The sequence below is a fragment of the Cyanistes caeruleus genome, chromosome 6, assembly GCF_971803275.1.
Source record: "Cyanistes caeruleus chromosome 6, bCyaCae1.hap1.1, whole genome shotgun sequence".
Lineage (NCBI taxonomy): Eukaryota > Metazoa > Chordata > Aves > Passeriformes > Paridae > Cyanistes > Cyanistes caeruleus.
Window position 1 is genome coordinate 54,409,322 of NC_141706.1, and position 14,642 is coordinate 54,423,963.

The window sequence follows — 14,642 nt, forward strand, 5'->3', positions numbered from 1 at the left end:
TAAATCTCTTTAGTGCTAATGAGATGTGTCTGCACACACATCAAAGTAAAACATTCCCTATTTAATACTGAAAAGGAGATCTGGTGTAGCAAACTCCTGAGCTCTAGAGCAACTAGAGAAAATACTACTTTTTCTGATGTGTAGAGATCACCATCTGTCTATCTAGGAATGGCCATTTTTTTGAGATGTTTCTTCTCTCTGACATCTACAAATAGTCCAACAAAAGGGATTAAGGAGAATAAACATAAAGCCATTCTAAAAGCTGTCCAAATTATTCAGTGACCACTAGGTGATTTTATTCGTTAGCTTAGTATCTTAATTTACAGCCACAAATGTTTGAGTTTTTGAAGTTCTTGGTCAGTACAAATAAAGTAGCACTTGGTAGGAATCATGACTGCTCTGGAGATTGAGTGCTAGCAGAGGAATACAACATTTTTAATGTATGTGCTTAGAACTGAAGATGTGTTTCATACAGAGATTTATGGAGAGGGCATATATAAATAATATTTAATACCATTTAAATTGTTGCCTGGAATCAAAGAAAGGGCTGTTAATAGACATAGGGCACAATAGCAATTTTCTACCTCAATGTATTGCTGCCATGGAAAATTCTCTTGAAAGCATCAGGCTTCAAAATCAATTACAGTTTACAAATGAGGCTTGTTTTCATGCCAGAGGTTGGATTTGAAGTGTGCCTTGGGGTAATGTCTGACTGTGATGCATGGGCAATAGAGTGCAGGATTTTGCCTTCAGCACTGCAGGGTCATTAATGTGGCCAAGCAGCTCCTGGGTCCAACAGTGCAGGCAGGAGCTCGGGCAGAGCTCGTGTCTGCATGGAGTACAGGCCAGGTGCACACACAGCCTCAAACCCCTTCCATGTGTCAGAGAGGGTTTAGCAGCCTTTGTGGCTGCATCTGGATTGGGGCAAAACACTGAAAGCCCTCGGCTGCACACCACATCCAGGGTTCTGTACATCCCATGTTTTGGCAAGGGAAGGCTTAAGGCTGTGGCCCCAGTCTGAACCTGAGCTATAACACATCTCAGTTACATCTGGATGTCAGAGATGTATGAGCTGGGGATTTTATAGGCACAAAAGTGAGCATATAACCACCAAATCATCTGTGAGCAAAGATGAGGAACTGTGCTCAAGATTTTAAGGACTGGTTTGGAAGCAGTATGATTTAGGTTGTGTTTGAGGAATCTGAGCTTTATACAGTTTCCTGGAAGCTGGGCTGTGCAGTTTGTTTCGGTTATTCCAATTACTGACTTGATTAATATTTACACACACTACCAGGAATAGGTATCACAAGCTTTTCAGAAAAAAAACTAAAAACACAAGAGAATAAAAAAGAAAGTAAATTTCACATTTACATCTCAAGTTTACTTTTGTGATTTTTTTCTTTCTTTCTTTCTTTGCCAGAAAAATCTCACACCTGCCTTGGACAGGTGAGGTGAATGACATGGAAGACTTAAATTGTTTTCAGTGATATGAACATTAAAGTCCTGTGCTTTGGATAGTTTTCATTGCAAAGAAGTAGATATATTCACCACTTCCGTGAGATATTCAGATTATTTAAGTTAATGAGAATGGATTGACTGAGATTTAAAGCAAAACTTTCCAAGATTACAGACAGGGGACTTGCAGAATAAACTGATTGCAAACCCAGCAGCAAAAATGTGTTTCTAATTTAGTTCTTTGGTTCTTTTTTTAAAAAATCTGCTAGAGCACTGAAACATCAAGGTGATGATGCAGTTGTTCTCGTAAGATCCTCTGTGCAGAAATTTTTTCTCCCTGTTACACACTCCCATGGTGTCAAATGCATTTGTGAACCCACACAAATCACCCAGATCAGAAAGGCTCAGCAGAAAGAAATCTGATGTGAGATTTTGTGCTTTCATAGAAAAAACTTTTCTATCTCCCTACTGATTTCCAATTGCAGCTTTATTATTCCTCATTACTTTTACTTTCTCACTGGTATTTTACTTTCATCACCTGGAACAGCTCAGCAAAACGCAGAGAACTGCAATGTAGCTATGTCAAAGAAAGGTGTGTGCACACCTACAGACATCCACAACCACACAGGACAGGTTTCATTACTGCCCCTCTTCCCCCACACTTCTTTTCTAAAGGAAGATTTAATATGACATGGAGATGTGTGTGATGATTAACTCCTTGCTGGGCAGCCACAGGGGTTTCTCCCCCCAGGGCTGGCAGTAATTTTTTAGAGGAATGTGCATGACACTTGCACAGCTAATCAGGAGAGCAGGAGGAGGTATGTCCTCTGCCACCAGAAAGAACCAGAAAGTTGCAAAGAAGGAATTAATATGTCCCATTCTATAGCAAATTATAGCTCCTCTCCCCCTGGGTCTTTCATGAAAGAAATCACAGGTTTTCCTTCTCTTCCTAAAGCGAATGTCTTATCAATTAGATAAAACACCACTAAGAATGGCTTCATCGCTCTGAAGTGAGAATTGCTTTTACATTAAAAGGCAATGTTAAAATGTTAAAATTCAAAAATTCGATAGTCAGGCATAGGGTTAGGTAAATAAATAACAAGTTGCCATAATTGTAGAGTTTAGATTACACAGAAATCTATGCATGTCTGTCTTTGATATAATCAGTTTACACAATTTCAATAAACCATTAACACAAAAGAATTCTAGGTAGGAATCTTGTTTCCAGGGTGGTATTATTAAAGTACTTCCAATTTTTGCTTTACTGACACTGAGCCAGGCTGCATCTCACTGTTCAAGCTTTATGATCTGTTACCAAATGCCTCTTTATAAAGTAAAAAACCCAACAAAACCAAATCACTAAACCCCACAAACACAAAAAACTAACAAAAAACCCACTCTTTTTTATAGACAAGATTGGTGATACAAGGTTTTGTTCAGCGCTCACAAATTTGTTCAGAAAATTATGACCTGATTTTAAAAGTTCTCCTGCTAGAGAGATGCTAAAAAAATATATATTTTTTTTTTTTTTTTCCCCTTGCTTTCTTCCCACTGTATTCCACCTCTCCTGATTCAGGTGGGCTGGAGAATACAGTAGCTGGAAAAGAAATCTGGTAAAAAATAAGAACAAGAGGAGGTCCACCCCCACTCCTACTGAAGTCAGTAGAAACACTTCTATTAGCTTCTGCAATCCCTGCAGTATCCAGATACTGTAAAACCAGCTCAAGTTTTCAAAGAGAATAGTCCAAATCTTCCTTGGGCTGAATATCAACCACTCTATTCAAACATGATTCTACTGTGCTCTCCAGTTTACACTCTGGTGCATGCCAAATGTTCTCATACTTGCTCTGACTTCAGTCTTTGTAAACAAGAATCTGATGTTAAAAATCACCCAGAAAATCCCACAACACCATCCTTCAGTATTGCTTGCAGAAAGATGGCAGAAACATTGCAGAATTATCCTTAAACAGTGGATGAGTAGATGGTGGTTGCTGGTTTGACCACAGATATGCATTTATATATATATATATGTACATACATACACATACACAATCTCTATATACATATTATAAATACAATAATAAAAAATTTGTAAAAATATTAATTTTGCTCAAATACCTGATTAAAATGGATTAATCTTATGTTGCAATTATGTGATCTATCCAGTTGACATGATGGCCATGTTAGAAGCCCTAAAATCTACAACAGAAGCAACTAGAAATAAAGAATCTGCATTCTGCCAGTCACCTCGCGCCACACCAAGAAGTTATGTTGGAGGTGGGCCCTCGTATCTCAGCATGAGCTTGAAGGAGCGAGCGAAGTTGTTGGCCAGTGTGCAGCTGTGGGTCTCTTCTGCCAGGGGCAGGAGGAAGGCCAGGAGCAGGAGGAGCAGGAGCAGCAGTTGCAATGGAAGTGCCGCCCGGCACACGCGGTGCAGGTACGAGCACACGCCTCCGGAGCGCTTCTGGAAAACACAAAACAAAGAGCAGCTCAGAAAAACAAATTACTGGGGAGGTTTGTTCCAAATAATGGCAGGGAGAAGGTCAGAACAGCCCCTGTTGTCCTTGGCCTAGGATCCAGCCTGGGTGCTGGGCACACTGAAGCTGACTGAAGTTAAATTATGTCTTTTAGGAGAATATTTCACTATTTTCAAGAATTCCCTGCTGGCAACTGCTGCTTATAGAAAGAAAACACTGCTGACTTTCTAGAAGAAAATGATTGCTTCTCAGCTCATTTTCCAGTCACAAAGCTTGGTTACACATGCTCATGCCCAAGTTGCCAACTGTTCCCTCACAGCCAGCACAGGGCACTGATGGCCTGGTTTTCCTACTCTCCAGTCAGTAAAATGAGAGTAATGGTGCCTGGAAAAGAGGAACAGCTTCTGCTCTCCATCAGCACAAAGGAACTTCACTTGCAGCTCATCCAGCTCCTGGTCATGTGCCCTGCATCAGCATGCTTTGGCTTTGGGGTCTGCAAGACTGGAGGTCACAAAAAAGGCCCCACAGTGCAGCCTGCCTCAGTATACCTTATACTTTACCAGGCCCAGCTGAAAACTTTATGTGATGTGAAAGAATGAGACAAACACAACACTGATAGTGAAGGAGACATCTATTTCTGTGCAGCCTTGGGGGACACACACACAAAGGAGTCCCATTTCTTTATGCTGGTGCAAACCTAGAGTAGGTCAGTTAACCTCATACATTTGATCTGGTATAGGATGACCAGGAGAGAATATATCTATGGCTACAAAATTCAGAAAAGATTAATTAAGAAGGAAGATTTCCACTGGCAAGATTCCTGGGTACTCCTGCCAAAAAGTTGAACTGTGTGAGTTTCAAAAAAAAAAATAAATAAAAAATCAACTCTCTTGAAAAGAAATCTGATAAAAAGGGCTCAATAACCCACTTATTTCATCAAACAAGGATTTATACAATGAGCATAAATGCAGTGCTTAATCAGCTACATTAGGTACCAGCCTACATCATAAATGTCAGCACAGAACATCCACTGAAGTGGGACCCACGTTTTCCACAAAAGGAAATTAATTTATTATGTTCAAGTCACAGGCAATGTCAGTCCTGCAGCAAAATTAGGGCTTCTGCCCACTACGGGGTGTTTAACAGGCAATGCCTTTGTCCCACTCTAGCACTGTTGCCTTTTTCCAAACCTGGAAATGAAATCTGAGATAATTTTAGTAAGAAGGTAATATAATGAACATAAATTGTCCATGGGAAACATCAGCAGAGAAGATATGGAGGAGATTGATGGTTGAAGAAAGTAATTATGCCTTTCGCTATTTTTAACGATCTCTTCCACTGCTTTCTAAATTACTCAGCCCCTTGTAACTCCATACAAATGCTTACAGAATTAATTACAAAGGTAAATATACAGCTGCAGTTATACATCACAGGACAGTTATACTGCAAAATCCTTCTGTTGTAGTTGGTTTGCTTCCATTATATTGAATGGCTGATGAGATTTAATTATTGTGTCAGGCAGATGTAGAGGCAGCAGAGCAACAGCTGCTTGCTCTATCATTTCTGGCCCACAGTATCTGGACTGTAATTTGTTCACTGAGGCCAAGCAAAACTCAGATCCCTGGACACTGGAACTGTCAGTGGATAAAGTGTACATGCCAGGGCATGAGTGGGACTGACTTTGAGCACCACTGGGCAAGTTCCCTGGGTACAGTGACTATTTACCCATGAAATCAAAGCTTCACCAACCTGTCTGCCTTGCAGATGTCATCTGCTCCTACTGTGACCTGTTCTCAAAGTACAAGGTGTAAGAAGCTGTACTAATGTGACTTTCCCTTCTCCAGTCCAGACCTGAAATCCTTCTCTCCCGCTGGATATCATCTGCCTATAGGCTGAACAAAACCTGGAGGGTCTTCTGTGCTTGCAGTCAACACTAAATCCATTATGCACAAGAGCAGCAGCCACAAGGCTTGGTCAGAGCTCTCTGGGCCTGTCTCTGTAATTCTGGGTGTGTTCAGTGTAAATCAGTGCACTGTCATTCACATCTTCGTTTTCACTGACACAGATTTCTCATTCTTAATTCTTCATTGCATCCATAATATGCACCAATATGACAAATATATTTATCAGAGTGCCCTATCTGTAAGGGAAAAGACCCTTGCCAGGTTCCAGAATCCATGAGCAAGTTTGTTTGCAGATGTTAACAGGTGTAGTTCTGTCAGTGGAAGATCCAATCCGAGTTAATTCTGCACTGGGGCAATTCAAACCATGCTCTTTGTCCTACCACTAAGGCACAGTAAGTCTTAGTGCTGATGTTGTTACAGGGTAGGATCCTGAGAGTGACTGTTCAATACTTCTTTACAACTGGAATCCTCAAAAATGTTCTCACAAACTCAAACTGGGTGTTAGAAATCCACCTCTCACTGACACAGTTGTGAGGACCACCAGTCTTCCTAACAACACCTAAAAGTTTTGTTTTACTGCTGTCAATCCTTTAGAATTGTTTTTAAAAGCTACTTCAGTCTGAAATTATTAGTTGATTGCCAGGCCAGCTGCAGCACATCTCTTCCCTGTTATGACTTTCAGCCTATGAACTGGTGGGAAATGTGAGCCTTTGCAGTTGTGCCTTGTCTCTGTTCCTGCTCAGGAAGAAGACATCTTATGGTCACTCAGGCCTGTCACTGGTTTCCTGTGATGACCACACTGCCAGCTGGCCACTAATTAGGTTTTTCCTACCTGATTCTTCTACCAATCCAGCATTTGATTCAGAGCAGTTCACTGACTCTGCCTTGATTTCTATTGCAAGGACTATTAACGCAACTCAAGTAACATTTCAATCTTGTCCCATTTCTCAAAGTGCCTTGCTTTTAGATACACTGGAAGAAGCTGTAAAATAGTATTGCTTTTCACAGCTCATCCTCCAGAAAGAATTAATGCAAAATGGATTTATTAACAAGCTCTCATTTGCTCTCCCTGGAGCTTTCTGCAGAGGAGGATACTCATAGCACATCCTAAGATTAGGAAAATCTGTGGAGGGGCAGTTACCTTGGAGCAGAACTTCAGAGAAGGAGAAATATTTAGTTTTTATCTGCTGCTTCTCTCACACTTGCTTGCTGGGTTTATAGGCATTTGTGTTCAATGAACTTTTTTTTTGTCTTCAATGCCCAGCTTCTCTGTTTTGTTTGATCACACAGCAAGGTCAGAATCTTGTATTTTAGACTCCATCTGTTGTCATGGGAATGACTCAGCTATAGCAAACATGGTATTACAGATGCCTCTGCAGGACTGAAAATGAGGCCCACAGGAGCTGTGAGGGTTTGGTGTTTTCAGCAAATTTGCAATGATAAACCCTTAATAAATGAGGGCCTCAACCTGCAAACACTGAAATCCACAGAAGAGTTATCATTAATTTCAGTGTCTGCAGCGGGATTATGCACAGGAACAACTAAATAAAGTCAGGATCAGGAACTACTAGTCTGTGGAGGTCAGCAGGTATCTTACAAATGGATTCATTAGTTATATACCGAAGTTGTTGTGACATGAAACCTACATTAGTTCCATTGCTTTGTGATTGCTGGAACAATTGGTGATTTTTTCTTTTTTTTTCTTCTTTTTTTTTTTTTTCCTTTTTTTTTTTTTTGTGGTAGTACTATGACAGGTGTTAAAGGATAAAAAATTTGAAGGAGACACAGCAAATTTTAATAGAAAAGATGATACAGTTGGAAAAAGCATGGAAAATTTGAGGCACTGACTCCCTTTCAGCGTATGAAAAAAATAGCACTTAAATTTTACTAAGTCAAGATATTTTTTTAGATCTGTGATGTGAAAAAGAAATGCTTTCAGGCTGTGGTGACCTGAGACCATGGCACCAACAGGAAATTCAGGAGGCCAAGGTTCAAATCTCTGTTCTACTGGACTCAGAGTGATCAGGGTCCTAGAGTCAGGACACACTTCCAGCCCTTTACACATCACTCAGGATTAGCAAAGGACAGCCTAACACAGTTCCACCTTTGCAAGAGACAGTTTGGATATATCATTTCCATATGAGATGGAAGGTTGATGAGAAAGATGAGAAGGTTGGAACCACAACCCTTGTTACGCAGTGGAATTTCCCTTTCCCAATCACTCCAGCTACTGGCATCAGTACAGCTACCACCCAGCACCCACAGTGCCTGCAGTGCATGTGTCAGATATAGGCTCCACTAAATATTCTGAAACCAAATCTTCCTCTGAGAAAAACTGGCAAAGCTCCAGTGAAGTCAACAGAATTTTAATTTCCACCATCTTAGAATAACAGCTGGAATACCTGGGTATTGAGCCAAAGTGTCAGAGACATTTTTGAAACACACATGGAAAAGGAATAGGTTGGCATTTAAAAAGAAAATATACTTCTAAAGTTCACCATCAAGAATAAATGTCCTCCTCCCTCAAAATACCAGGACAAGCAAGGACTGTCAGGGGGTGAACGGCTGTGTTTTGTGTAATGCTAAATGCATGCTTGTTCCAGATGAACTGCACTGGCTGTGAACACTGACATTTGTACGTGATTCATGCTGGGGCGTTTGAATGACAAGCATCAGTTTAGATCTGGGGAGTCCTCAGAACTTAAATCTGTTTGCAGTTAATAACTCCTTACCAAACGCACCGTGAAAAATCACTTGGACGGGAAACAGCAGAAAAGCACTTTAGAACTTGCTACATAATATTCCTGTGTAAGTTGCTGAAGTGTTTCACTAAAAATCAGTGCCCCCCCTGGTTTGCTATTGCCCACATTCCAGGATATAAGAAAACACACAGTTAATCTAGCTATTTTAGAGAGCAGAGCAATATAGCATCTTATACCAGCCTCATTAGCGGGGTTTTGCTGCTGCTTGTATGTCACCAGCATGCCTGACAAGAATCATACCTGCACCACTGAGTCACTGATCCAACAGAGAAAAAATATTTAGTCTGGATTTATTCCTCTTACCTCAGAGTATTTCCTGAGAAACGCACTGCTGTCTGAAAACTCCTGCACTAGCCAGGGATAAAGAGTCCAATGCCCTCGTGTCCTACAGACACTACACACAGACACCAGCAGCTATTCCACATTGTGCCAGGGCTGTACCCAGCCCAAGCATCCTCCATTCTACAGCAGTTGGCACAGATGCATAGGTAGTAAGGCAAGCATAAATAATTTCTCCTTAATATTCTCAGCCTCCAGCTACTTTCAGTTCAGGCAGTTTCCTGATCCTGATAGGGCTTGTTCATCTGTTTAACATTCAGGGAATCTGTCTTCCAGACACTTGTCCAGTTTCCCCTTAAACCTACACAAACTGTACAGAGGCCTCAATATTCTTTAGCAAGGAGTTCCAGCTGGCATGAAGAACATATCCTTTGTGTTAGCTTTGAACCTCACTCCTAGCACATTCTACAAGAAGCCATGAAGAGTCAACCATCATCCACACCCTCAGCACAATTCATGATGATGTGAAACCCTAAGTTAGATGTCTAGGCAGGATGAATCCAGGCCCACCTCCAAAGTGGGAAGGTCACAACGTATTAAACTACAGCAATAGGAAAAGAGGAAGAACTTAACAGGAAGAATAGATAGGCCTTGGAAAGGATCACCTACATAGGTAAGGATCCTACCACTTTGTTACTCCTCTGAGAATAAACAGAGCTGCCAGGAAGGCTGAAACAACAGCTTGCCATACATTCCTTTCATCCTGGACAGGAGTATGCCTGGACAGGAGTATTAAGCACCACCACTTGTTTTGGTGAAGCAACTGCCTTATCAGCAGCATTTTGCCTCTGAGAGGCCCTGTGTTTCTGCCACTTGAGATCTTACTCAGCTGTCACTCACAGAGCCAGGTTATTGACAACAAGAAGAGATCAGCTCCACAGGGATCACAGGCTGCTCTCTCAAACCAAAGCTAATTGGTTTTTTACCTCAGTGTGAGATAGTTTGGAGTTGCAATTCTCATCAGTTCTCAACTCAGAGCCGGTACACTCATTTATCATGAGTGTCCCACTCCAAGATAAACAACATATTGCAAATCACAGCTGGCCTTTTCAAGAGGGAAATCATTTAGGGGAGTTGGATACTACTGTCACCACAGAACTGAGCATCCAATATGCTCTTGGGCAAAGCATAATCCCATAAACCACAGCAGGAACTAAGATCAGTCTCTGTTGATTAGAGGTTCTGTGGCCTCTGCAAAAGGACAGTGAGACACTGAGTTCAGGTCTGTACTTTCCTAAAAGCAAACACTGCCCAGGGTAGGCAGTGAGGCAACCAGCAGCGAGGAATGAGTAAGGGGACCGGGTACCCCACTGATTTCTGTGCTTATCATTCTGCTTTGCATAAAGAACTACCAGAATGAACCAGAATGCTGAAGAGAGGTTAACTGCAGCCATACAAGCAATTTTAACTCTGTTGTTTTCCATCTTCAGGTTGCTTGACTTTGCAACCTTAATGTTCCTTTCAATTCTGAAGTGCATAAGCACATGCATGTAAATAGGTAGGTATACAGGCAAATTAAGGACTGTTTTCTTCCTTACTGAAGATTCTGGAGTACCTCCTCAACATGGCTGAGGGACAATCCAGAATCTTTGATGAAGGCTTAATTTAAAAGAAACAGAAAACAAGGAAGAGCCAGCAGTTTGTATCTGAGGTTTCAGCAGCCACATATGGTGGATATTTCAGAATTTCTGCCTCAAAGTCACTTATAACTAAGCACTGTGCCATCTGCTACTGTGACACAAACTAATTTATAAAGGTTAACTTCTGTGTGCATATACAGCATGTCATCTTTCCAGGAGAAACATCACAGGACAGGAGCTACAGCCTGATCTGTAAAAGCAGCACTGATTTCTATAATTCTCCAGACCTAAGCAAGCAGAAAAAGATCTCAGTCTTCTATATTCAGGCAGGCAGGCAAGTAAAACAACTTTTCCCAATTTCCAACTTCCACTCATCCTTGCAAGTTGAAATAAACTAATTAAAATAAGCAGAGAAAGAATAAAAACTGAAAGAAAGACAAAATGTTCTGGAACTTGTAGATGTTACTGACATCAAAAGCTGGTTTATTGTGTCAATAATGTATGTTTCCAGCTGCTTTGCCAGTGACTTCTCTCAAGGAAAGATCAAACTTTTCTTAAAATTCTACAGTCACTATACATAATTTGAATATATTTGCATTTTATTGAAATACTTTAAAATGCGATTTCTTACTTTTAAATAAATAATAAGTATAAAAATTAGAGGTAATGATTAAAAGAGTTTTTCTTGCAGTACCTTTTACAGTTGTGTTAAAAACGTATTTTCAGGTATATACTGAAAATTGGTTGCATTCTGCTATTGTTCAACAAATCTCTCTCTTTACCTTTCAGTTAGGACATAAAATTATATCTGCTGAAAAAATCATTCTAAGCTATCTCCTTGGTGAAAATCTGCAAGTACTTCACAACGTGGCAGGCAGCTAAAGGACACATCGTTTCACATGAAGCAAGGAGCACCAACCACATGCCTAACTAACACCACACGAGAACCATCCTGGGAGGCAGGATCACATAAACCACAATGAGCCCCAGATATCTGACATCTGAGGACACTGAAATGTAGATTGGAAAACGGCAGGAAACCTACAGAAATAAGAGCACACAGGCAGAGTCTCACAGGTGAGGTAATGTGAAGGGAAGCCTGTGAGCCTGCTGGAAAAGAAAGGGGGTGCTGCTGCCTGGTTCAGCATACTTAACAGTGGGTCTGAGTTAGAAATGGGCAGTCAGGATTTTTCTGGAGGTGGGGTTTTTGGGGGTTTTTTTGACTAAGTTTCCTTTCTGAGCAAACGTCACTGTAAGGAGAAAAGTCTATCTGCTAATTTTTAATGCTAAGATGCCCTTCAGCCTGTGTTTGGGTCATGGTAAAATTCCTAAAACAGGTAAGCACAGGCAAAAAGGCAGAGTAATGAAAAAAAACCCAACAAAAATGGAGAGATCTTTATCTATAAAAGAGGTATTAAAAACTGAAGAAAATATACCTTTTAAAAAGTGTTTTACATTTTACTAAGAATTTGTACAGAAGATTTCGAGTGGGATTACCTAGCAGGACTTGTGAGGCAGCACTGCCACAGGCACTAACACAGAATGCTGTACTTTTATGCCATGAGGAACCTCCATCATATCTGCACTTGGGCAGAGCAGACCACAGAACTGTTTTCTTCCTGGCAAGCTGTGGCAGCTCTTGCTCTGCAGTTTCCTGAATGACTGCATTAATTTGATTGACTCCAGATCAATGGTGTCTCCAAAGAAGATTAAATTACATGTTCCTTCTGTCTATATGTTACAGGAGATTACTCTTAGCAGAATCTCAAAGGAAGCAATTAGCTGACCACTGATGTAATGAATTCTAATTATTTTGTTTGTACAAACAATAAAGCCAGATTGTTTGTTTAGCAAGGAAGTGTAATTACTCTGAGCACTTGAGAAAATAAATCAAACAGCACTACCTAGACCTAGTAAATAATGAGCATTTGACTTCCTATTTATGCTAAGAATGCTCATGGAATATTTTTAGGTAGCTGGGAGCCAAACTAACATTTATCATGGTTATTATTGAGCACTTGCTTGATTACGTTCTTGAGTGTGCTAGGTACCTTGCAGAAATATCCATCTACATTGGCTGTCACTGGCACCTGCTAAAAATTCACTGCAGCCAGTGCAATTTCCTGCAACTGTTTTTTGTTAATCAACAAGAAGTCACTCACATCACAATCATTAGGCTGTTCTGCTCCTAAGGGCACCAGTGGCAGGGGCATGTCCTCGGCAATGGATGAATGATCAGGAAAAAAAGCACATTACTATACATGGAGCAGGCTCCTTGTATATATCCAACATTTGGCCATGTAGGCTAGAAATGGAATAAAATCAGAAGGCAATCAAATGACAATGGTTACAGCTGGGTCTTCCCCATCTCCATGTTCATCTACTGCTGCTGCAAAATATTCACTGCTGATTCAGAAAGAGTTACTGCTGCAAAAAGCAGAGATCAGTCCAAAAATACCTCAACTTCTGCCACTTTTGCTGATTTTGTGTGACTTAAGAGCATGAGGGGGCTGACAAATTAGAGATAACCTGATCCTATTTTATGCAAACTCACTGGTTGTTGCAAGCACAGCCATCTGCACCTCCTGCAGACACCAACTCCTGAGATCAGCCATTCCCTTCAAGGTAGTTGGCTTCCTTTACCATAGGTTTGAAAAGATATTCATGCATGCAAAAATATTTTTCTTAATCTTTTTTTCTAGCCACATTTTAGGTGTTAAATCTGAATTTAAAGTAAACTGCATAGCCTAGAATTCTGCAGTTGGCCTGGTTTTCTTCTTAGGCCAAACAGTGATACACCCAAAAGAGATCAACATTATTTTCTGTCTCTCTTAAGTGGTGCTCAAAAATCTTATGGCAACACCATCTCACATCCTGATAAAACCTTAATGAAATTAAGGTAATAATGGAATTAATGAAAAAAAAAAAAAAGACACTTCTGCTTGCAGCAGTTGGATTCTTGTTGTAGTGATACTGTTTAAATGGAAAATGAAAGCCCTGAGGTCAGGGAAATCTCACTGAAGTGAGCAGGGTGTAAGTTACAGCAACATCTGTACTGGCTGAAGGGAAACTGCAAATCAATTGTTAGTGCAATGGGAGCCATTTCCCTCATGCTTATGAGGTATTTCAGTTCTTCAGTCCTTTCCACCCTGAGCTGTTTCTCTTTGTGTTCAGTAGCTATTAAAAACTCACAGAGTGGGGTTTTTTTTGGGCTCTTGCTGTAGGCCTAATTGACAAATGTTTGCTGCCTGCCATTATGTGAAGCCTTTAGTCTAATCCAGAGAATTTAAGGGTGAATAAATACCATGTACCCCAAGGCAGGTGAGGCACATGAATTAAAAATGGCATCTAACTGTAGAGGAGACATGCTTATGCCTAAAGCTTTTGTTTTGTTTTCCCCTACAAACAATGTGACAACATGAAATCAGAGAATTCCTTGGTCAGTCTTCTGGAAGATCCCTGTGAGCCTCTTCTAGAGAAAAGAAGCACTACTAAATGTTTGGCTGCCTCTACACCAAGTATCAAAATGTCATACTGTTTTTCCAGCCTGAAAAATTCTGGTGACCTTACTGGATGAAATAATTAATGCTGAGCCAGACAGGCAAGAACAGAAAGTCTTTGGGGGTCTTCAGGAAGGCTGAACTGCAGCCAAAACTATTGAGGAAAGTGTGAAAACTGCCTTAAAATTGGTCAGTACTCTGTTGGGTAAAAGTATTGGAGCTGCTACTCCACATTTGAGTATTAGAGGAATATCTCATCAGAATGAGGAAAGTCTTGATTTCTGGCGATGCTTGAAATGCACTGTACTGCACCCTTTAAATATTGGTCTCTTCTACAGAGGAGTTTCAACAGGAGAAATCAAAGGTTTGATTTACCTACTATTTGATTATCATCCTGCAACACTTTATTCATTCAATCTTCTTTGTGTTGAGAAAAATAGCCTTATTCTATTCCTTCTAAAAACAAATGGAAAGTGAGATGACAGTACAAAGTAGAGCAGCATCTATAAAAAAAGCAAATTGTGACAGAAAAATTTGCTGACTTTATGAAAATGGGATCAGAAGTGCTGCTTGATTTAATAAGAAACTGGCAGCATTTTGTTTTCTTTTAGCTTCTCCTTATCAT

The 14,642-nt window shown here is 40.4% G+C and overlaps 1 protein-coding gene across 6 annotated transcripts in view; it reads right to left on the reverse strand.

Annotated features, from left to right (window-relative positions):
• Positions 1-2,564: 2,564 nt before the first annotated feature.
• The window catches only part of SYNE3 (spectrin repeat containing nuclear envelope family member 3), a 59,939-nt gene continuing 47,861 nt past the window's right edge, over positions 2,565-14,642 (reverse strand). For all 6 annotated transcript variants that reach the window (XM_086891940.1, XM_086891941.1, XM_086891944.1 and 3 more), the window contains exon 18: positions 2,565-3,919. In XM_086891940.1, the coding sequence (XP_086748066.1) occupies positions 3,722-3,919 (198 nt within the window). In that variant the 3' untranslated portion in view covers positions 2,565-3,721. The remainder of the gene's footprint in view (positions 3,920-14,642) is intronic.